General features: G+C 45.2%; 1 protein-coding gene across 29 annotated transcripts in view; it reads right to left on the bottom strand.

The window, feature by feature from the left end:
• MAGI1 (membrane associated guanylate kinase, WW and PDZ domain containing 1) overlaps nt 1-25,475 on the bottom strand; it is a 321,207-nt gene that overhangs the window by 262,193 nt on the left and 33,539 nt on the right. Inside the window, exon 1 of one of the 29 annotated variants that reach the window (XM_085072356.1) lies at nt 14,619-14,845. The exons of the other annotated variants lie outside the window; for them this stretch is intronic. Coding sequence (XP_084928482.1) covers nt 14,619-14,712 — 94 coding nt within the window. The 5' untranslated portion in view covers nt 14,713-14,845. Of the gene's footprint in view, nt 1-14,618; nt 14,846-25,475 lie in introns of those variants that run through there. 29 annotated transcript variants of the gene reach the window in all.

Below are 25,475 nucleotides of genomic sequence, written 5' to 3'. Positions count from 1 at the left end.
ATAGAAAAAAAATCCATTTAGTCACTACATATATATATATATATATATATATGTATGTATGTAAAATTCCTCAACAATTACTCTTTTCCTTAAGAAAAAAATCATAAAACAAACAGGTCTTCATGATTTCAGTTTGGAGGAGATTTTTGCCAACAGTGGAGGAGGGCAGATGTTACTGTGAAATCTCTTCTGCAGTGACACTGTGGTCTCTGGACAGCTGATCTCCCCTCTCCCCAGTTCAGCCAGGTTCACTCTGGTGAGCACAGAGGCAGCAGCCCAGGAGTGCTCATTAAATCACCCCACTAATTCACAAGGTGACACTGCTGGGAGCAGGACAATGCCTCAATGCAGCACCGCCGTCACTCAGAGAAATTAAAGGTGTTTTACACATCCAGATCTAATCCCCTGTCAGTATTTATAGGTAGCAGATTCCTATGGATTTATAGCCTCGAGGGATCCCCAGATGATCTATTCCCATCTCCCCATGTAACACAGGCCACATCATATCAATCAATTCCTCCCTGGCTTCTGCTTTAACTAGAGCATTTCCCTATACATCAATCCTTGACTTAACGCCTACCCTGACAGGGAACCCACTGGGTAACCTTTGATAAATTGCTTCAGTGCTTAATTATCCACTCTGGTAAAAAAAAAAAGTGTATTCTATTTCCTGACAACGTATTACTTGCAAAATTACAACAGAGCTTTAATAAAATGGCCTTTTTTAATCTGTAGCTACTGAAGAGTGGACTAATAGGAACATAATCTCCCAATTGCTTGAACAAAAAGAACACAAAGGAAGGTACTACTGTACAGAAAAGATGAGGAAGAGATGTTTAAAGAGACTTTCCATAATAAGAGACAGTAACATGTCCCAGATCACTCACCAGTTGGCAGTGAAAGAAGACTATTTTAATATACAGCATTAAAAATCACCTTTGCTCAGCAAACATTTAACAAAGATGCTAAATCCCTGGACAATGAACTCTGAGCATGAGAACTAAGACCCCTGTGATGCTCTTGGCCTTTTAAACAGCCTCCTGGTCAGGATAACAAGATCATATTTCATGTGGAAAAACTCCTGCTTTGCAGGTCTTCTCCAAAGGCCATTTAAACAGCTCCACTTTGCCCTTAATTGCCCAGGTCCATCCTGCCCAGGGATGAATTTTGCCAACCTTACTGTCTAATGATGAATATCAAGTTGAACTAATGAGGTTACATTTAGCGAGGCAAAAGCAACGAGAGAATCTCTCTTTTTTAGGTTCTTTTAAAAGCATCTCAGTGAGCAAAGAGTTACAACTTCTTTTTTTCTGCATATGTCAAATATTTGAAGACAAAAAGCAAGCTATGCATATATAAGCTTCTTCTGACACATTTAAAACCTACATCATACTTAACCTTGGCCTATAAAAGTAGTTGGGCCTGAACCAGCATTTTTAAAGCTTTCAGAATCAAACTCTTTAGTGCACTGACCAGGTCATTAAAAAAAAAAAAAAAAAAAAAAGAGATGAAGAGAAAAAGGAGGGAAGAGAGTCTTTACTGTGCTAATCAGTTCTCTGCTGCTGACTGCACTCTGTGTGTGCCACAGCCCCACAAAATAAGAGAAGTTCAGGGGAGCAGTGTGTTTCAGGGATGCTAAGACTAAAGAGCAGCAGTACCTTTTTTAAGGTATGACTTATATGTAGCAAAAATCCTAATGAAGAAAGAACAGCTTCTGTCCAGAGTCAGCTCAGAGCTTCCCTACAGATTTATAGATATGAATGTCAGGTTAGTCCATCTAAAAATCAAGCTGCCTTTCTTAAAAAACTCTTTGTCTTCAAAACCTGGTATTATTTTTAAACCCTAAGAAAGAATCCAGGCATCATAAATCCATCTCTCAACCCAGAATCCCTCTGATTATTATCGAAAAAATTGCTTAACACAAAGGCATTGCAACTGTAAAATGCCAAGTGTGCAGTTAAAATGCTGATACCAAGACCTGACTAGTATGGCTGGTGAACATCCCAGACCTTCTGCCAACTTACTCACGGTGAGAATATGGAAAAAAGAAATTAAAAAGGCACTACACAGCTTTAAGCTGTCAACAGATTTTATCCTGAGCAGTTGTTAAACCAAACCAAACCCAACACATGGGCAGCTGTGCCTGACTCAGGTTTACTGGCAGCCAATTAACGTTTTACTAATTCCAGATAGAACGATCGCCTTCCCGATTGCTGTTGGGACACCAGGCTGGAAATCATTGCCCAGTGCTTCAGAGCAGGAGTTCCTCCCTGGCCCTGGGCAGGGATGCTGCAACAGGTGAGGAGGAGGATGCTGAGGAGCTCAGCCACCTTTTCCAGCAGCACCAGATCCCCTGGAGAGGTGGAGTGCAGTGACTGTGTGCCCAGGGGGTGCAGGAGGTCAGAAATGCTGAGCTCACTCAGTGCTCATCAGAAATCAGTCTGCAGTGAGCAAGCAGAGGAAAAGGTTAATGAAATACAAGCTGAGGAAATAAAACAAGGACATTGATGACTTTCCTCAAGACCCCAGAGCTGGCTGGAGCCCCTTCCCCACTTAAAGGGGACCTGAGTGGAGTCATGACAGCAGAGTGGCACAAGGCTGTTCCTCCTTCTCCCAGTGGGGCTTAAGAAGTCCTTGCAGGCACCATCATCTCATTCCCAGCTGGGAACACAGTCCCCACTATGCTTCATCCAGGAAGGAGCTGCAGGGCTTGCAAGGAAGGAAACAGATATGGAAATTGGGCAACAAAAGCTTATATAACATAAGGTCACACTGATTTGGGTTTTGCTTGGAAGGAGCAGCAATGCCAGTGGTGCAGTGACAGCAGAGACCTTGGTGAAGGTTTGTTAATCCAACATCTCAGCTTCAAAACAGACTTCTCACAGTGAGCAAACAAACCTAAACTGATGGGATAATCCAAATTAGCCCCTTCAGGGCCCCAGGCACAGGAATCTTTATGGTCACATCTATCACTACGCCTTACTTTGTGGCAGGTAATACATTGTTCAGGCTTGAAATCAAAATTAACAGTGTAAGGACAAGGTGTGTGTTCTTGGTTGGTTTGGGATTTTTTTCTTAAAAGGGCAACTCATTTTTCTCATACATAAACTTCCCCATGCCACATTTATGCCATCACTATGGATTTTATTAAGGGAACAGTATCTACAAAAAAGGGATAACCATCCTCTGGGCTTCAGATACAACAATTACTACTGTGAAGTTATTTTTTTTCTAATCCAGGGGTTCAAATAAGCTCCTAGTATGACTTCATTGAATACAGATTCCAGATCTAAACATGATTTTTTTTTTTACTGTTACCTACTTAGGGTAGCCTAAAATATGTAAAATAAGTAGAAGAAATTTTTAAAAAGTTGAAAGGGAAAAAACAAACACCATCCAACAAAACACTGAAAAAAATGCAGTGGAGAATTCCCTGTTTCAATAATTTAATCTCAAAGGGTTAGAAACACATAAATAATCAAGGATTTTCCCACCACAGTGTGAGAGCCATTTAAGGACATAAATTCAAGAATATCTGTACACTACACAAGCTGCTGTCAGACCAGTCACATGTGTGGATAGAAAAACGATCTGATATTTGGAATCACTTTTACAACCAGTGTGTTAAGGCGACAGACTTAGGAAAACATGAATGCAATGCAAGACTAAACCAAACAAAAAGCTTCACATATTTCACAGCTAAGACTCTGCCAACACTTTACCAGGTGAATGAAATTAACAACCTGACAATTAACAGGAGGAATAAATCCCTATAAAAAGCAAGCAGAAAGGAATTTTTGAGTGCATAAATACAAATTCTTGGCTTCATACACTTGCTGTTGTTACCAATGCAATATGTTTACCCATTTCTCTATGGGATATGACACTCAACTTGGTAGGAAAACAAATCACTGAAAGTCTTGGCAGATTAGTAAATGTCAGATCAAATTAAACCTTCTCCTGTACTATGCAGAGGCTGTACAAATTTATCAGAGTCTCACAGATTCTTTGCTCTCTTGACATGAATAGGTCAGAGCAGCCCAGAGACAAAAGGCAGTGAGATCAGAAGACTGGAAATGCACAGTTTTGGAAGGCCACTTATTGCCAGGCTTTGTTTCACCATTCAACTCATTCACAGAGAAGCAGTTCCGTGGATGGATAATGCCTCAGGAGATAGGAAGCAGCAAGAGACAGAAGCTTTTTCCTCTCCAAGGCTCTCTCTGGAAGACAGGAGCTGGGCAGCCCACCTTCCAGGCTTGAAACCTCCACTGTGGCGTGCAAAACATAGCAGGGAGGGTTGGAATCTCTTTTTTCTGCGAGTGATCTGAGAGCGTTATACAGGAGGGACATGTCCCTTCAGCTTTGCTGTTGGAAGATTCTACAGGGAGAATGTAAAGCCTCTGGGCTCCAGCAGCATTACTTCAAGACAGCAAAGCAGAAAGAGAAAAAAAAAAAAAAAAAGGAAAGTTCTGCCTTATAAAGTACTTAATTAGGATGGATGATGAGACAACCCAAAGCTTGCCCTGAGCTGTGCTGGCTCTCCCTCCATCAGACAAGCACAGGAACTCAGGAGAGCTGCCAGCAGTGCAGCAGTACCCAGGGATCATCACAGAGCAGCCAGGCTGTGCCCTCCCTGGGTGGTTTTGTCACCCACAGACCGTGACAAAGGTGCTGCTGAAAAGGACACAGGGCACAGCAGCAAGTGGCAGCAGTCAGTATTTCTAGGCTGGGGATGCCTGTCCAACTGAGCAGCACACCTGGGAGTAAGCTTTGGCCACATCAGCTGCACCAAGCAACAGGAGGGTTTGGATTTGGGAATTCATACCCAGAGCAATCCCTGCTGGCATGATCTGTGCCATGAGAGCCCTGCAGACACAAACTTCCTCCACGTACATCTCATTGTATCAGAAGTTAATGGCTCCCAATTACGTTAAGTGCTTTGTTAAATCATGGTACAATTAGTTCCAAAAAACAAGGAAGTATCAGCAACTTGATTTCTCATTAAGGAGATAAAATAATAAACAAGAAACTAGTTACTTACTACAGATACCACAGCACACAGTGTTTACAGAAACAATTGTTGTGCTTCTGTAAGGCAGGATCATCTTGTGCTTTTTATTTAAGGAACACAATGGTAAAGAGCACAGAACCATTACAGCACGGAAAGCAACCATGCTTGGAGGGTTACTTTGCCTTTTCAAAGGGAAATCAGGAGCACAATAATGTTTTATTGTTATTTCAGAATACACAAGTGAACAATATATTGCATAAAAACAATTACTTGTAAACAACTTTACAGTGAAAGCAAACAATACCTCAAGTAATAAAAGGAGTTTATATCCTGAAAGATCAATTATTATTTTGGCTTGTTGATATGAAACAGAATAAACTATTTATTAGAGCTCAAATCATTTAGGAACTATAACCACAATGATCTATAAGTAAAGATCATGGCAAGGAACCAGAACTGTAACATAAATATTTAGGCTTTCAATGCAGCAAAGAACACACAGAACTTCTTAGCTATACAGGGACAGGATCAGAGCACTGCCTTTTCTGGCAGCCACCTAACAACAGCCAGGGCAAGAATTTTACTGTTTTCAGAGAAGCAAGAAATTGAGAAGGATTTTTTTTAAAGGAAAAAAAAAAATCAACCAACAGCTTTTTTGCATGAAACTTGCAGCTTGTAAACCTAATTTCCAAAAATCTAAGCAGGAGCCAAAGCTGACAGTGGCACTGAGTGTACAGACATGGGCCAAGCTCTGTCCTGACAGCACAGAGAACTTCAGCAGAGAGAAACCCAATCACCCCAGCTCTCAGAATGGCTCTGAAGGATGGGGAGAAGGAGAGAACAAAGAGCTGCAGCAGCCACCTGGGGGATGCACCTTTGGAAACTCCTTCCAGACTCACTCAAGCCTCTTCCTTGTGTCTTAGGGAGAAGAAAAAACCTGCCTGGGGTTTGGTTATTACCTTCAGTTATTCCTTACCTTGCTGAGGGTGCTCAGCATTGCTTACCTTCTGCCTTCTGCAGCTCCCTCCTCAGTTTTGGGATCCCCAGGCAGAGGCAGATGAGCTGCTGGCAGAGGGTGTGACTGCAGGCACACCTCTGCTTCATACCTGGGACACTGAGCATGCTCCCAGTCCCTCCCTGGACAGGTTTCAGGGGGAAAAAAATATAAAAGCTTCCCTGAAAGTAGATTAGAGATGTCCCAGCAGTGGATGAGCTTTATCCTGGATCTGTTTCAAAGCATTTCAACTCAAAAGGGGATAAGGCAGTGAGTAAAGTGGATGCAGCCTTAGCTTGTTTTAAAATCTGACTCTGAATCAACCCATATGAACAAAAAGTCTTTTTGGGGCAAAACACAGGAGATCTGGGTCCTATTTCAGGTGCTGACAAAACACACCTGCATGTTTGGTTGTGCCTCAGTGTCCCAGCTGTAAGGAGCAGCTGTGAGGGTCTGGTTTATTCTGGTTTATTCCTTCTTTTGCTCGCCTTCCCTGTAGCCCATTTGGATAATGTGCAGCCTTTTACAAGGCGTTTTTACAATACCTAAGACAACAGGACCTTGACCTCTATTATAGCTGCTAAATAGTATCACGTTGCTTGCATCACTGTAAACCCAGAACTTTGGCAAATAAGGATCAGCTCCCAAGTGACTGTCAAAAAAAAGTCTCCTCTATATCCAAACAGTGCCAGCAATACAACCAGAGCTGCTGCAGCTGAGATGTGAAACCTTACAGATCAGAAAGGAAAACAGGCAGAAGGATGAGAAAGGCAGGCTGCTTCCCCACAGCTGGAAATGCACATTTGATTCAGGCACTACTGCTTCCCTGGAGTTGAAGGTTGCCAGAAATCGTGCATCAGAATGGGATCCAATTTCCATATAGCCTCCTTCTGTCATCCTCAGCCCAGCACAAACCCACACTTGGCTGCACAGCTCCCAGTGGGAGGGATGGCTCTGCCCAGTGCACAGCAGGATCCCCAAACACGTCCATGTTGCACCTCAGGTGGAAACCCTAAGCCAGCCAACTTTTTATAAATGCACTGTCTATGCAAGACACCAGTGCCAACCTGGCCAGACGGCTGGGATGAGACCAAGGCTGCCCTGAGTGCCCATGCAGTGCCTGACATCAGCCAGGGCTGAGCTGGCATGCTGCTGTGCATGTCCAGCCACAGAAATACCCATTTTTAGCATATCTGCCTTGTAAATTATGCCATTTCGCCAGGTCTTCCCAACCTGTAAATATACCCTTTTAATTGAGCTGAGTCTTGGGGGGAGTAGAAGCAGCTCAGTAGCACTGAAAGGACAGAAAAGTCCAGTGTTTCCAGCTGCTGGGACCCAGACAGGAGCTGTCAGCATGAGCACAGCTGACACAGGCATGGTCCTGCCCTCTTCTTTCTTCAGGTCTTTCCTGGAGCTCTGCTATCAGGCTGGTTCACTTTATTTTGAAATTCAGCACAGGTTAAACTACCTGAAAAGGCAACAGGAGAGTGGCCTGGAGGATGGAGCAGTGCAGGTGAGGATTAGCCCTGAGCAGGAGAAACACCTTTCCCAGGGCTCTCTGTCAGCACAGGGCACAGCTGGGAAGAGATGTTGATGATGGAAGATCTGGTGGTAACAGGTAGGGACCTGGCAGCCTCATGCTTTTCCCATGGAGCAGGTCCATGTCCAGCCCACAAAATCACGAAATTTAAAGATACTCAGTTGAAACTGGGTCTTTCCATACAAGGACCAGGCAAAGTAGCCTGAGAAGCCATGCCAGAATGGTTTCGGCCTGCTGCTGAACAAGGCCTTGTTTTTGGGACCTTAGCACAACTCAAGACACACAGCTGGACAGTCCTGTGTCACTGGGGACAGGAAAATGAGGAATTCACACTGACCCCAAACAGCAGAGGTGCACAGCACATCTCTATTTACAGCCTTCAACAGCTTGCCCAGAGCAAAACCCATGTTTCCCTGAAGAAGCTACTTGCACTTCTCTGGGATTTTGCCCTTTAAAGTCCATCAGTGCAGTGAGCAAAGTTTTATCAAGTGCAGCAGAAAATAAACTTCAAAATATGATTGTGTGCACTTGTAGCAGGAGCTTTCAAACAGCCAGGCTGTTCAGCACGCCAGGCTGCTGCAACCTCCCCAGTCCCAATGCACCCAGTTCTGAGCAAATACAGCACTGAACTTGTCTTTAACGACTTCAGTGCTGCCAACAGTGATGATTTTCACACATATCTGATGGTTTATCTAAAAAAACTCAGCTCCTGGAGTCATGCGATAAAGTAGAAACATGCACTTTTATTAAGGAAAAGGCTTTTAGATCATCTTTTTGCCCTGGGTACAAGAAAAACGAACCTTTACATTACAAAACTGGAAAAATCATGGAGCAAAGAATCCTTCAACAGTTACTGTTGCTTTAAATCTCAGGGGTAGCAGGCACTAAATAAGCTAAATTCTTTTTTATTTTTGTGCTTATCTCACAACTTACATGAACATCTAAGTTGTTTGCTTGGTTTCTTTCCCCCAGAAATTCATGCTGTGAGTAATTCTGAGCAGTGAATAAATTCAAGGAAATTATGTGCTCTTCACCATTCCTTCAACAATATGAAACAAGGTGACATGAACAGAGCAAACTCCCAATTATACCTTTATTTCTTCCTGTCACTAAAGAGTGCTCTACCTTTAAAATAATAAAATAAAAAATTAAATGCAACCTGGAGAGCTGTAAAGGCACAGATAAAAGCCTCCATGTTCCACTGTAAGATCTTCTCCCCCAAACCCTACAGATTCCCCAATTTTTGAGATGAAACTGCCACTGAAAGCCTATGCAGCATTGCCTGGTGTCACCTACCAACTCTGAGCCACTCCAGGAAGACAAGCTCTACTAAAATTAAGAAATACTAATAAAAAATTTACCCTTGCACCCCTCCACCAGATTTATCCACCACACCTCCATCTGTCCCTCCAGGCAGAAACCTGAGATACACTGTGATGGACATGGGTCATTCCCATGGCACCAGAGAGGTCACAGAGGGTCTCCTGTCCCCATCCAGGATGGCTTTGGAGAGGTAAAAAGGGAGATATGGCATGGTAGCACTGGAAGGACTCCCAGCACAGAGGAACCTAATGGCAGCCCATACACATGGTGTGGTGTGTTTATAAGGATTTTGTGTAAGTCACAGGGGCCAGCTCTGCCCATGCTCTGAGCAGACACAGCCCCAGCGAAGCCTTGAGGCTGCTGGACTCAGATCATGGCTGATGCCCATTTGTTGTTCTCCCATCCATCTACTGGGCCACCATGTGGGAGCAAAATCCTTTCCATAGCTCAGGCTGAACTTGCCACTCTCCTGCCCTGCTTGCCCTGGCACCCCTGAGCCCCAGGGAATTGAGGTCAGCAGCAGCTCTTCCCTCCTCTGCGTCTGATTCACTCGGTGGCTGCAGGCAGGGAAGGACCAAAGCTCCTCCATCATCTCCTGATCTACATCTGAACCACCTCCAGCACTGCAGGACACTCTGGGAGAGGCAGTTTGGAAACCTCCTCCTCCTGTGGGCGACAGCAGCTCCCCGAGTTTGCTGCTCCTGCAGGGACAGCCACATCCCTCCCGCAGCAGAAGGTGGCTCCGAGCTCTCTGTGTCCCCTGAGCACTCCGTGTCCTCGTGTCCTCTGTGTCCTCATGTCAACTCCTCACCCTGCCTCATTAAGATGTTCCTCCCCGCTGCCCCTCTGCGAGCACTAATGGGCTCCTTGGCAAACCCAGTGTGCATTCAGCGGGCTCCAAACGCTCCCATTTTCATACATACAGGGGAAAGCGAGTTTTATCCTAAGCAGAAGTGGCAGCTTCTAATTTAAGGCTATTCAGTTTGACCGCTAGGCACAACAAGAGCTACCTACTGCCCACGTGGATGGTCAGTCGGCTCTGATGCCATCTGATGGGCAGTCACAAATAAAGGTGATCAATCTGAGCTCACAGAGCCTTTGCTCCTCACCCCTTCTGTGGGGCTCACTCCCCAGCAGCCCAGATGTATTTTTTATGGTTGAAATTCCACTTGCTCCCTTAATGCCATCAACCAGTCGCTGGGAGAAAGAATTGCATTAAATTATTTCATCCACAGCCAGACTGCCCGTGGGGACAGGGGTGAGGGAGCAGGCAGAGGAGAGGCAGCCAGAGGCCAGAATGAATCCCACATGATCCCAGACACATACAGGGCTTCTCTGCTGCTTTTTCAAAATGCCTGAAGTCTTCTTTATACATGTGCACATGTATTTATACATGCATACACGTATGCTGGTAGAACTCATGCACATTGTCACTGGAGTGAACAGCAAGGGGTTTGTGTGCATGTCACCAGCCCCACACACATGGTCACCGCTGCTGGGGTCCCACAAGCCCTGAGGGCACTGCTGCTCTGCTCCCCAGGCAGGATCAGGACCTGCTGCATCCCACATTGCCCCATTTGCCTGCTGAGATGCAGGAAATCAAAGCCTCACACTCCTGGGCACTGGAACCCAGACTGAAGCCAGGACTGAACCCAGACTCCATCCCCAGCACACAGATCCAGAGCACGATGCACACAGCTTGATCTGCTTTATTTTCCAACCTGCTGAATTGCTAGAATATGTTTAGCTGTCATACACAGAGCCCAGATCCATAATCCCACCCTGAGCAGCTGTTACATTTGCTGCTGTGCTCACAACAGATGTTACAGCTCCGTAAAAAGGTAAAACAATTCAGACTTCCAAAACTGGGGCTGAGGGGGAGCAAAGCAGAGCCCAACCCCTGCACCCAGCTGCAGCCAGGCTTGGAAAATCAGCCATGGGTTCACCAACGCGGGAGGTAAAGAGCCACATCACAGCCTGCAGCAGCTTAAGGAACTTTCAAGTGTTGCCATAGTGGCATTAAAAAGCTGTCAGCTTCCTGGGAGACAAGCAGCAGAGGCTGGAATTCAGTGTTTAAAGGATGATTAAATGTAAGTGACTTAAATTATACATTCTGGTTGCTGGAACTGACACCATTTAAAACACACCATCTATTCCCCATTTCCTCTGACACTGATTACTACCCACTAAAAGATGAGCATTTTCTTACAAGCAGTGAAGTACCAAACTAGGGATTTATGAATTGGAGATAATTAAAAGGTTTTGCATTACAAATAGAGTAAAACATTTACATTCCGTGGGCCACCTGAGAACATTTAAAGAGTCAAAATGGACATTTTTTTACCTGAAAATCTGCCTGCTCTCTATCAAGGCTGCTAGTCGAGGCACAGGAAGCTTGGAGCTATTTTACAGCAGATTCACAATCAAACATTTGCTGAGCTTCTGGACAACCTGAGACAGACTCGAGACCCATCGTTAATTCTCCCACATGGAGCTCTGTGAGCTGAAGCTCCATTAAGCTGACACTAATAAATTGTCTGTTTCTCCTTGATAAATCCACAGAGCCACTTGCAAGCCGTTACCATTCAGATTTCAAAGACGAGGAGCTGGAGGATTTAGCAATGATGGCATTTTACCACGAGCAAGAAGAAGAAGAAGCACAAGGGATCACCCAAGGCCATGAGGGCATGGGGAGTCTCTTCCCCATCCACCCAGAGCACCCACAGCCTCTCAGTGGCCAGTTTGGTCGGCTCCTAGTGGTCCAAATTTATGATCTTGTGCACAATGCCAAAGGCTCCACCTCAGTGACAATGCATGTGAAGGGATTAATACCTGCCAGTGTAACTGCAGGGGCTGGAATTGCACATGGACACCTCAGTAACTTCAAAAAAAGTCTTTTTTAACATGATTTTTTCCCCCTCCCGGAAACTTGCAAGCCAGAAAAAGCAGTATTGATCTCACTGCCTGGTAGAAATATGATAAGAGACTAATTGAGCACAGAGATCTCAGGGAAGGATTCTCCAAGGAATCTTTTGATTCGAACAAGGACCCTTACAAAATGCCAGAAGAAAGATAAAAAAAGTAAAAAAATAAAAAAGGCTAATCCTGGATCTTCCCTGCCAGCTTGCTTTTCTCTGCACTCACAGGAGTGCTGAGCATTGTAAACTCAGAATAGAAGAGGCTCCAAGATCCTGGGGAGGGGAGCTGTGGCTGCAAGTGTAAGACAGGGGGAGAGGAGTGGAAACGCAAACTGCAGCAAACACAAACAGTGACTCACGGCACACAGCACATAAACAACACTGTTCGAGCTTTTGCAATTATAATTCAAACCAAAATAAACAAGAATGACAGTCCAGTGCAAGGAAAGGGAGGATAGTGATGGGAGGGGGGTGTGGGGACTGCATCACGTTCACATCTGTTGCTCTCACAGCATCCCAAATGAGCAGCTCCAGAAAGGAACAGGGAAGGGAAGATGTATGGGGCAGCAGCAGCTTCTTGTGATCTACATCCGTGCTTGAAGTTTTCATGACTGCACTGAGAGCAGAATTTATATCCCAAAGCCATGCAATAGCCTACTACACTGCTACTGGTTTTGACCCCTGGCTCCTGCCAGCAACAGAAATAAAAAGTCCAGCTTGGAGGGTTAATGAGTGAAATAGACCCTGTGTAGTGGGTGGATGGACAGAAGGCAACAGAGGGGGAGAAATCACACCATCAGCAAGAGGCACTGCTTTAACTGCTCTGCAAATCCTCCAGTCAAGCAGATTCACAATTTCTTTTACTCTTGCTTCATTACCTCCTAGTGAGAAACTCTTCCCCAGTCTGCACCTTGAATATTCTTTTCAGGCAAATCAAGGTATTTTTCTCCAGTGGGAACTAAGAGCTGATGATCATCCTTTTTACAGAAATCTTTTATGCATCACAAAACATATCTCCTGCACTCAGGCTTATATTTCCAAATACAACTCCTTCAGTTTTCCCTCTCCAGCCTCATTTGCTAAGCCTCCCATGTCTGTGGTTCATCTCCAGACTTGCAGCTGTGACTGTTCTCCTGCCCTGCACTGCCCAGCTCCCCTCGGTGCAGCAGGCAGGTGTTACCAGCCTGAGAAATTACCTATTACAGAGCTTCTGTAAGGATGAGTCAGAGAGAGATCTGAGTCTTCTCTTCAAAGCTCAGGATGCTGTTGGTTTGTTTGGGCTGGCCATGCACAAAGCCCCCACCACCCCACACCACCCTGCACTTGGCCATCAGCTCCTGCTCCTCAGAGCCACCTCTGTCCCCTCCTCTTCCCTATTCCTCACTATGCTGGTGCCCCCTTGGTTTTGTTGATCAACAAGATGAGCCAAATCCTGCTCCCAAGCCTCAGTCACATCAGCAGCCCTTCTGACACATTAATGAGTTACCCTATTAGAGAGGGAAGTTGGAGAGATTTGCCTACTTGTTTTTGTCAGCTTTTTTTTTTTTTTTTTTATCCCATCCTCCACCCTGCTCTGGAACTTTTTTGAGGAACCGGTGTCATATTCCTTGATCTTTTGTTTTCTGAGTATTCCCTTCTCCTCCCTTTAAAGGTCTGGAGTGGGCTTTGCTGTGCTCCTCTTCCCTTCCCACCACATCCCTGGAGAACATCGACGACAATCACCAATGACTGTCCAGTGTTCAGAGCGTGCTGAGACTGGGTTTTCCTCATAATTATACCTAGAATAATTCCACCAAGTCCAGCTGCTGTGAATATTGAATTACATCTTCTCTATTTGATAAAGCCTGTGCATGTCATCACCATTACAGTTCTGTAAGGACCAAAGCAGAGGAAGCTCAGAGCACGTCCACCTCTTGCAACCCTTCATCTCTCCAGTCTTGTTCTGCTCCTCTATGCTTTTTCTCACACATTCCACTTTTATTTGCAAAAAACTTCACCCAATTTAGAAGCTTTTAAGTAAATAGTTTTTCCACTAGAGGGCACAAAGACAATTTCTCCTAAATGGAAACTGATGTTAGAAGGATTAATAAAATAATTACTAACATCTCACCAAAGGCATCTCAAACTTCAATAAATGAGCATTCAATAAATTAAGATGTAGTTCCAACTCCCCAGGTACTACACCACCATGAAGTATCTCACAGAGACTGAAAACCTAAAAATCCCAAAGTGATGCTACTCTAACAAGATTTCCTATATCACACTAAGCACTTTATCCTGTGATTTCTATGCTCCCCACAATTCCTCACTAGGCACAGACAACAGTATTAACACAGCAGTGGAAACAGATGATCCATCCTGGTATTTTCTAAGCTGAATTTACCCCAATTTAGTTTAAAGTCAATTAACTTTTTTATGCTTTTGTTTCCTAGCTCAAAAGAAGTTTTGTATCAGCAGAGATGTTCTGTTTTCAAATACTTTTAGATCATAAGTCACCTCCTGACCCGTCTTGGGTAAACTAAAGAGCTTTTAGCCTTTAAGGTTCTATTCAAGCCAGCTTTTCCAGCTTTAAACCCTACCTTGTAAACTTGCTACAGGTTGTATCCATGACCATAACACACCTCACCAGTTCCTCAGTAAGGAATGGTGTAAAAACACCAACTCCATGGGAAAGCAATCAAATCAAACACTCCCTTACACAAACCTAACGAGTGGAACGACAGCGATAACTCCAAAGCACTAATTATTTTGAGAGCACTGTGGCTCTCCAGGTTCACCAGCCTCCCCAGCCCCACAACAGCCCCAGGTGGAGCATTCCCTGGCCAGACCCACCTTGCTGGCTCCTGAGATCGGGGCCGAGGCCGAGGCGGTGGGCGAGTGCCCGGTACCCCACCCGTGTCCGGCTGTCCACTCGCAGCCCCTCCATGGCCAGCTGTCCCCCAAGGTGCTCCCAGAGCTCCAGCCCAGGGCAGCGAGCTTTGCTCTCTGCCTGTGGATTCCCAGTGCCTGTGGATTCCCAGTGCCTGGAAGGTTGTGCTGGAGCGCAGTCAGCGCCGAGGTTTTGCTAATGGAAGAAGAGAGACAATAGCCATCCGCAGGTGCTTCCTCCCATTTAAAGTGTTTACTTGTGCAGCCCAACGCAGTGACGTGCTTGTGGATTAGATCTGCATGCTGCTTTGCAGAGTTCAAAAGGTAGCACCTAACAAAAGGAACCCCAAAACACTGCTTATTAAATTAAAGCGGGTTTTTTTTTTCTTTCCTTTTAAACTCTGCTTCCTTTGCCGATGCCAAGTTAGAGGGTTTTTCCAACCATACAATAACAGCGGTTTCGAATGGGAAATGATACATACTGTATCAAAACAAAACACCAATTCTAACACAAAAGCAGAGGGTTTATCAGTGTATCTCCACTGCCTAGGCAGCAGCCTCCTCTGGCATGGAAAGGACAACTCCACCAGCCAGCAAAGAAGGCTGAACTCAAGACAGTGCATGTGCTATGAGAAAAATTAAAAAGATCAAGAGGGGAGGGAGGGAATAGCTAAGCCACAACACCAAGCTAAGGAAAACATCAGTCCAAAAGAGCAACAAAGGCCTGTTTGTTTTATGAGATAAAACAGGCAATTCAACTATATTCCACAGTAAATTGTTTGGCTTAGGACTGCAACACAGACAAAAAAAAAAAAAAAAAGATAAAAAAAAGAAAAATAAGGGAGCATCTGAATCTAATTTTGTTGTTCTAAGCTTACATTACATGAATCAAGATGTTTACTAGAGGTGCCAGGCACTCAAATCCATGCTTGGATCTTGTACGTAGGAAGTATCAGATGTACTGAATATCTCACTGTTCCCTCTAGTCAGTGAAGGCCAGAAGATACTTAGCACTTAATAGTAAAATAATAATAAAAACAATAACAATAATAAAAATGTCAAGATACTTTTTCTAGTATTGGAACAAAATCCAGCTTCATAGACACTGATTTGTGAAAATCTCAGTCCTCCCAAAAGCACCACCTCTACTGTTTGAGAAGTTCCAAATAAAATATCATCATATTTAAGATTCTGCAACTGGAGGCTGCATCTCATTTTCACAAAAAAACTACATCTCAAAATGCCAGACATGGTGAAAACAATACCACACCCATTCTCATTCAACCCCATTCTCTTAATGTCAAAATAAACAGAAATTAATTCTGATAGCCATATTATTTTGTCCTCTCCTCGTGGTTGCAGCTATTTCAGATGTGCTTCCACTGACTTTCCTTCTTGGTGGGAGCAGACTGAGTGGGATTTCACTTCCACCCTCTGAGATCGGGTGGGATGATTGCTCAGAGAATGTCAGACCATCACTGAAGCTAGAAATGACAATTCAAATCCTTCTCCCTGCTGCTCAATCATAGGCATATGCTCGGAGATAAGTGGCAAGTGCTGTTTTCATTGATGCCACTGACAGAGTAATGCAATGCCTTAAAATTAGCAGGTTAGCAATCTCAGAGCTGCTTTTGTGCAGCTCAGCAATTCTGTGTCCAGCTTGCCAGACTTTTCTCCTTGAAGAACACGAGGACATGGGCAGAGGTGTGCTGAGAACAGCTGCAGCAACACACGAACTCAGCTGTTGACTAACAAGTTTGGACCAAACCTGTCCTACCTGTGCTGAAACAGTCTGTCAGCACTCCCTCACCCCACACAGCACTGCCAAACAGGTGGGCTTCATAACCTCAAACCACCTTGCCTGCTCTGCAGACAAACCTCTGCCCAGCCAAGGCCAAACCAGCATTGACAGCTGGCTCTGAGTTATCTCCTGAGCCAAAGGCAGGGCACTGTGTGCAGTATGTTCTCAGGGATGAACTCAAACCCAGGGTAGCTGCTAGGAAATCCCTGCCCCAAATCACTCAGCATCACCACAAGCAACCCAGCCTGCCCCACCAACCCTCCCAGCAGCCCTGCAGAGTCCTCACGAGGTGGCAGGCAGGGGGACAGCACTCCTGTGCCTGTTTTATTGCCAATTTTAGTCTTTAGTCTTGCTGGACACCAGAAAGACATGTATTTTATTTTTATGGCTTTCATTCTACTGCTCCGTGCAGTTCCTGAAGGGACATAAGATGCCATTTATTTAGAGGAGATCCACCTGGAAAACAATTTAATGCACATTCCCTGAAAGAATATCAGAACGTAAACAGGTGAAAGTAACTTCATTTACCAGTGGAGGCTTATGGATGCTCAGAGACACTGAGATTTATTGCACACTGCCTTGGGCAAGTGGAAGGACAGCGAGAGGAGAGATGAATTTCTGGCTGTAAAGCGTCATAAATGCCAAACCCCAAATGAGTCTTTACAAGATCTATTACTTGTACTCGCTCTGAAACTGCAAGAAGGGCTTGGCCAGGGGTTCAAACCACTGCTTAGGATCCCCAGCATCCTTCAGGATAATGATCCAAGTGAAGGGCTTGGTCTCACCAGGGCAGGAGGAGGCTGCTGGAAAGCTGCCCTCTCCCAGCACTGCTGCTGGACACCATGTACCCTGCACAGTTCAGTGGCAGAATGGGATTAGGTGGGATAAACATTAGGAAAGCCTTTCCAAACCTCTTAGTATGACAGAAGAGGACAAATAATACAACTTACAAGTAATAACTTACAAATAATAACTAAAAGAGAACACATCCGTGGGGAAACCCTTCCACAAAATCCTGAGCTTTTTGTTTGTTTGTTTTAAATGGCTGAGAATAGAAGAAACAATTCACCCCCGAAGGACTGCAGCCTGAAAGAGATGAATCCTGCAAGCAGCAACACACAGAAGCTGGAAGCCAACACAGCTGGAATTAGCAAAAAGAACAAATGAAAGCTTTTCATTGTGGCAAATGAGCCTTTCAAGCAGACCAGCAGCAACACGATGTTCAGAACTTTGTTGCATGACTTTTATGATTCCTCCCAGCAGCGTGCAACAAAACATACCTGAGCTGTAATCAATTTCTTACAGCCTTATATAAACATTATAGGAATTTTGTCCTCTGTAATATTTCTTGCTCTCAAGGCTGCAATAAATAAGTCAGTTACAACCCTGCTGCCGCTCTGTCTCCTATCTCACTGTCTCAAGTCACTGCCTTTATTTCTTTTAGGGTACCAGTGTAACCACTCTCAGCTTCAACAAACACTTTAAATGTAACCTGTAGCTAAACTGCAGGCAGAATGAAGCATTTTACAGTCAAAGGGAAGGTGTGGAAAAGCCATTTTCAGCTGTTAACACCACCTTCCTTTCATCTACAATCCCTCTCCAGCAGTCAGGGAAGGGAATTCCAGTAGCAAATCTCTCAAACAATGACTCAGAGAGATTTGGGTCTGGAAAACTGTGGATATATCAGCTGCTGAGGATGGGAACTCTGGCTCTTGCATGTAGCTGGCAAGTCCCTTCTCCAGCATCACCCCATTGCTCAAAGATAGTTCTGGTACAATTTATGGAGGCAGGAGAGGATTAGAAAGGGCAGGAGGGGCACATGCCAATAATCACCCATCTTTCAAAGGTACAGACCTCCTAGGAGGTGAGCTGCTCCCTTCAGCCTGTCCTCAGGCCCTGCTTGAAGCACCTCATAGGCACCATTACCGAGTTGGGTCCTGAGCTGTAGGGACATCTGAGAGGGGAATTGCCTGGGCTCACTTCAGGGTCAGGACTTGAGGTGAAACCTGAACTCATGGCCCACAGCCATTCAGAGAGCTCTGTATCTGTATCACTTAGGTTCTGAACTGCTGTGCTTCATTTTGTCCATGAGAAAGGCTGTCAGACCACAAGTCCTCCCATTCCACAATTCCATCTCGAGGAACAGCAACAGTAACTGCTTCAGGAGGAATCCCAGAGGAGGACAAGGGCAAGGCAATCCTTCCCCAAAGAGCACTCCACCTGGAAGAGGCCTCAAGCACCACCCCAGCCAGAAATGTTATCTTGCTATAGCCCTGGTTGGGTTTCTCCAGATCATTCCCTCCCTGTTTCACCCAGTGAATGGCAAATTCCCCCCACCACCAAGATAAAGCACCAGGGAGGGTGGAGAATGGGGGGAGAAGAGACACCTGAGCCACCTTGAAAGGTTTTGCATCCTTTGAACGCTTCAGTCATACATAATTGAAAGGGCTATATGTTTGGACTACAAGAAAGCAGATTTTTTTTTTCCTGCTACCAGACCCATCACGTGAGGGATGCTGTCATACGATAGCCTTGGGGGAGGTTTGCAAACTTGGACAATTTACTGAGAAGCAAAGTAAACTACTACTGACAGCAAGTGGACCAGAGCCCAGATCCCTGAGAGGTTCTGACAATGGGAGGACTCAGAAAAAATAAGCCAGCCTTGACCTCGCATCGGGGGAGGCCGAGAGAAGCACATGCATGTATTTTATTTCACACTAACCTCTGTTTGACCAGTTATGCAAATAAATCTCTGCTTCTCCTAAGTACACTGCTAGGGACTGAGAGAGAATTTGGAAGAATTCACAATAGAGCTAGACCTGCTGGTCACTGCATTGCGACTGAACTTCTCAAGAAATGAAGTATTAAGCAGGCAAGAATGGCACACACAGCCCATAAAACAAGGGAAACTGCAGCCAAAAAATGGAATCCGAGCTCAGAAGAGGAAAAAAAGAAAAAAGTACTTAAGAATTTGATACACGACCACGAATGCTTCAGTTCCTTGCAGGCAGAGAAGCAGTATCTATCCCTGGAGAATACATCCCAAGGCAGTGAGGGACACAGGAGCAAAGTGTCACTGCAATCCCACAGGACCCACAGGATCCAGCCACACCTGCTGCTGTGGGGAGCACGGCAGGGAAAGCTCTGTGTGCCTGCTCTGCACAAACACAAGGCATTTGCTGAAAAGAGCATTGATGAAAAGAGCAAACCAAGATGTGTATGAGGTGGTTATGACACCCAGGCTGCCCTCAGTGCTGGAGGGATCTGGCCTCTCTTGTTTTCCAGCAGTCCATGCTCCTGTGCTGCTCCTTGGAGCAAAAGGTCCCCAGGGCAGGAATTGCAGCATCACCAAGGGCTTTACACCATGGATCACACTCCATTCCCCCAGGGCTCTGTCACAGAGGCTGTTCAGAGACTGCTGCCATGAAAATGGCACAGTTAAACCTGACTTCAGCTTCTCCTGGCTTCAATCAGTGTCACTCAGTCACTCATTCACCATTAAACTTCTCAGCACCACGTCAGCTAAAGCGTGGCAGTATCTGAGTGGGTTTGGTGTGAATCCTCCCATTTTATAACTGTTCTGGTGATTACACAGCAGCTTTCTTCTTGCATGGCAACACTTCAGAACAGGCACATGATGCCTCCTGAGATTAACACAGTGACTGCAAAGGGGTGTAACTCAGCTAGGGCAGGAGTGAAGTCAAACCCCTAAACCCTTACACACACCAACTTCACCAACCCATCCTCTGCAGCTGGGAACAAAAACCATCCTAAATCCTCTCCACAGCAAGGCAGAGGGAGTGTGCACAGCTGACCCCAAGCAGAGGAGGTGACCCAGCCCAAGGCACACTGCTCCTCAGGGCAGGTCAGGCAGGTCAGGGGAAACACAGCACAGGTCAAGCAGAAAATCAAGAAAACTTTCAGACTGCCAAAGACATTCCCATTTGGAGGCTCACCTGCCCCTACTGCCTCTCCTGCACATCCTGCCCACGGCAGAAAGATGCTGCCCACTGAGATGGCCAGGGTTTGACCCAAGCTTCCCACAGGGAAGGTTCAGCTCAGGCTTCTGTAGCACGAGAAGCTGCAAACCAGCAATGCAGAGGAGAGGGAGTCACTGCTTCAGTGCACTGATCCATACAGACAGCAAGAGGCAGGGGAAGGGGGAAAAAAATGCACTAAAAATTCTTCTGACAGGGTGAAAAATGAAAGCAAAGTGAAACACAGCTCAATCTGTCAAAACAAAATCACAGCAAGCCCACTGAAAAAGGAAAAAACCACACAGCTCAGCTCGCATTTTCTAGTCGGCAATAACTGGTACATTTGTTTTCCTGGAGATGAGCGGGTGAGTTAAGTTTGCCAGACAACACTGAGCAGATTTGAAAGGTAATCACGGCAGAGGCACAAAGGATCAGATTTACCAGGGACACTCAGGACTTGCTGGCTTCCACCTTGCCACTCAGCAGGCTCTCCAAGCAGCATTTCCAGCTGTGCTGTAATGCAGGGACTCCAAAGAGCCTGATCCAGACAAGCTTTGCCCTGTCCTTCTGAGATCAGTGTTCAGGGAGGAGGAAGGATGATGCTCTTGGCAGAAAACAAGTCACAAACTGGCATGGCAAAAAGTCCCACACAGTGCAATTTTGATCAGTAAAGGCCAACACAATATTCAGGCTACAGAGAAGCCATTAACCTCGTCAGAGAGTCCTAACAGTGTTACCCAGAGGGTATTTTGAATAGTGAGACAGGCTGTAATTAGCTTAGGTGGGCCAACCTAATTATTCATGGCCTGAGGAAGCATCTCCCCATACAAGAGAAGTACAAGATATATATTTATAGTTCTTTCCCGATAAGCTCATTAAAGGTTTCAGAGGTGAATGACCACAGCATTTGACTGTTTTCATGTAACCTGGAGATGCAAACAGTAATGAATGAGAGAGCCAGAAGAACAAAGGCAGGGGTTGAACAGGGCTCTAAGTGGAGGGGGGGGAAAAACTCCAATAAACCCCAAAAAACCATAGATTTCTATTACACTCCAATGTGAAACAGCCATTTGAAGCTTCATTTTGAAATGGACAATTATACATGTGCCCTTTTTCTATAAATGTGTGAACAGGCATTTCAATACACCCCATTTTAACAAGGCCTTGAGCATTACAAATAGGAAATAATATAGTGGAAACAGTTAATATAGATGTGTAACACCTCATATATATTCAGAACTGCATTTGCACATTAAAAAACTTAAAACCAGTCTTCCAAATATAATATAAAAACTGTAATTTCCTAATGTTTCCATTCCAGGAGACCTTTGCCTACTCAGATTTTTCTCAGCCTGAACTGGGTTGCAGGTGCACACAGAAATCAAACTGGGATCTGGCACAAGATAGATGGGAAGAAAAATATTTCTTTTTTAAGTTTCCTTTTTCTGCTTCTCTTTTTTTTTTTTTTTAGGGCATCTTCTAACCTAAGTCTCCCCAGCAAACACAGCTTTTCCAGTTGCAGCTGCAATGTTTGAACCACTCCTCTTTACCCCTCTATCAGTTGCCTGTTTTTTGCAGGAGCTGAAATTCCACCACTTCTTCTGTTACAGAAATTCTCTTCCCTTTCCCTTGAGGTTTTCTCCTTCATTAGAAATTAACTCTTCCCTGTTACCATCAACCTTCTCACAGCCAAGTGCTTGGCAGGTACCTTATACCCATGACATCTTTGCACAAAGCCAAGAGCAGCATCAAGCCACCCCTGGTGTCCCATGCCACAGTCCTGGTGTCACTTTATTTGTGCTTTGTAAGCCACTAAAAACCCTGCATGTTTTTCCACAGAAATTTAGTGCTGCAAGATAGTTCTCAAAACTGAGGAGGAAAAACTGGGGAATAAAACTCCTTGATAAATACCCGGAAATTTCCTCATCCTTTTGTGAAAAAGTAACTGGAAATGATGTGCAGTTTAACAGGGTAAAATCTGGGAACTGCCAGCAGCAAATGCTGTGACAAGCCCTGCTTCCTGCCTTAGCTGTGGCCAACAGAAGACAAAATGCTCTAGAAATTAGTCACCTCCAATTTCCACTAGCAGCAACAACCTTAACAAATACTGACCCTCCTGAAAAAAAAGCACTTACAGAATCATAGGTCTTTTTAATTAAAAACCAGAACAATATGGCTCAAACCTCTCTCCTTGTCAGCCCAAAGAAGAGCATTGAAACACCCAGGCTGGCTGGCAGGTCTTTGGGGATTGCAGACCCCACTGACACACAGTTTGGTGCCAGACCCCTCCCTATGGAGCCCCAAATGCCTTTTCTCAGGCCCCTCCAATTATTCTCCATTAACCCCCTGTGTTTAGGATGCACAGATGTCCCACATGTCCTGTTTGCCACCACCCTGTGTCCAGCAGTGCAGGCAGCCCCTGCCTTACTCCTCCAGTTTTAAGAGAGATGCCTTTCCACAGAGCTGGGGAGCAAAAATACAAATATAGAAAGTGTACTTAGGAAGAGCAGATTGCCAAAACAGAACAGTGGGAGAGATGAAAGCAGGTTTGTGCTGCCAGCATTGTGCAGCAATGGCTGAATGTCCAGAGGCCAGGCAGGGAGGGCACCCTGGCCAGACCCAGAGCTGTCTGGTTTTTGTTGGATGGCTGAAACCACCCACCACAAAGTGCATTTTGGATGCAGAACTCTCCCCTGCACGTGGCCAGCCAGTGGCACACCCAGCCCCTCCACCACCTCAAAGCAGTTTCAGCTGTAATCCAGCTGAAGCCTCAAAGCCCAACTCCAGCACCCAAAATGGCATTTTTCCGTCCTTTCAGTGGCCTGAGTGAGTGACCATCTCTGCTCCTGAAAGGGAGTGACCATCCTCTGCTCCTCTGGGCTGGGCAGAGCTGCTTGTCCAGCAGGGATCCAACCTGATCCAACCACAGGTCTGTGTGGCACAAAATTGGCACCTCAGCAGCACTTTCTGAGACACCAGAAACTGTGTTGTCCCAAATGTTCAATTGTCCCTTAGGTTTCAGGTCACCCAAGCTGAACAGCCTGGATGAAATCTGGGCAAAAGGCACATGAGCAGAAGCTAAATATGGAGCATTTCAACTTCCAAGGCTGCAGCTTTTCTCACAGAATTAAAGCACTTATTAGTGCATTTTACTAATTACACGTGTACATTGATGAATGGCAAATTGCAACAAGAATAATGGGACAGCAAGGGGGAAAAAAAAGGCAAATTAACAAAACAAAGCTCATTCTGATGGCATGAAATTCTTGTCACTCCTAGACTAGGCTGTACTCCATTTATCATTGACTCTCAGTTTTGGTTTTGTTTCCCTTAATTCTAGGGAGGTCTTTTGAGAAACGTGGCATTTCTTCCCTCTCTAGAAAAGAAAAACCTCATCTGCACTGCATATTTTTAAGATTAACAACCCAAGGTCAAGCTCTTGAAAGGAGTTGTAGTGGTGAAATATTTTTCTAAACCACATTTCAGTGAAGGAGGAATTTAATCTTGACTTAGGATACTTGTTTTTAACCTAGGTAGGTTCTGGGGCTTTTTTTGGCTTCTTAAACAATATCAACCAATTAGGACTCCAAGGCCTGATAAAATCAACACCCTCCAGGTTAATGCTGATCTTCCAACTGGCAGAAATTTCCTGGGAGATCCAGAGAAACCTATTTTTCCCAATGCCAGCAAGCAGGGTCAGAACCAGACCCTCAAATGGAACCTTCTGAAAATCCAGAAATCCATCTCAACCCCGTGGCTTGTATTTACATTTTGCAAACCAAACCAGGCTGAGCAAATTCCTCCAGAAACTGCTGATCTCTGCAAGCTCCAAGGACATGTAAAGAAACTTTAAAGTGGAAGAGCCACAGCAGAGGGGTGTTTGTTTTTAAAACCTGTTCCCAGGCTGAAACACTCAGCTCCAGAGTGAGACTAATGTACACAGAGGTGTTTACAAGGCTCCCCAATGAGGATTTTATAAACGGAAGAGCTGAACTGTAGCCTTGAGAGTTCTGAGCATGTTACCACACTCTTCCTGTCCCCAGAGGTGAGCCATCTCTCACATGTCATTTCAGCCTCGCACACAAGTGTTAATTTGGGACTGATGACTCACTATTCCTGTTTTCCAGAACGTTCAAACCAATATTGCAAGGAAACCTGTTCTGCTTTTTTTTCTCCCCCATAGGCTGAGCGGCTGGGTAAGAACAGGAAAGGCAGGAAGGAGTAAAAAATTGAGCAAAAAAATGGATAAACAGTTCTGTTAACCTTTCCTGAGCCTTCACAAGTGATGCACTGCAGAAAGTGCCTCCTGCACAGGTCACAGGGTGTGCAAAGGCTTTGCATTGTTGAAAATGCAAATGACACCTGGTAGATCTGGAGCAAACTGAGGACAAACAGACCCAAGCAATCCAACATCCCAGATGCACCATCACACACTCAGCCCTTTCCAGGAGCTGCCTGGCTGGGTGGGCTCAGGGGAACAATACTGTGAGTTTTTATTAGTTCCAAAAAACAAGTACATAAAACCGCCTTGCTCCACTAGCACTGGAAGTTTACATATGGGGGAAGAAGAGGAGAAAACAACAACAACAAAAGGCAGCTGATCACCCAAATAGACTGGGGGAACAGAAATGTGGTTATCTCCAGCAGAAGGAAAGCTCTCCTCAGAGAGCCCCAGCCTCCAGAACGGTGCCAAGGAGCACATTGCTGCAGGAGGAGCAAGGACCTGCTGCAGACACCAAACACTCCTGACAGCTCCCAAAGCTGCCGTTTGCAGGAGGCCAGTCTTGGCTTCACCACTGTCTGCACATCACTGCCGAGGCTGGAAGGTTTTTAAACACTCTCACGACTTAAAACAGTGCAGAAGCAACAGGATGGAAACCCATCCAAGAGGCCCATGCAGGTGCCTAGGTGTGCAGCCTGAGCCCATCTCTGCCAGGACCACAGTTCTCTATCAGGATAATGTAAAAATGGACATTATGCAAGATAAGGTCACAACGCAGTTTTTAGGGACACTGAGGGTCACCTTCCCCATGCCCTGAGGAT

This window comes from Lichenostomus cassidix, chromosome 12, assembly GCF_008360975.1.
Source record: "Lichenostomus cassidix isolate B80296 chromosome 12, HeHo_3.0, whole genome shotgun sequence".
Taxonomy (NCBI): domain Eukaryota; kingdom Metazoa; phylum Chordata; class Aves; order Passeriformes; family Meliphagidae; genus Lichenostomus; species Lichenostomus cassidix.
Note: the sequence above shows the minus strand (reverse complement) of the source record. Positions and strands in the feature narration are given on the sequence as shown.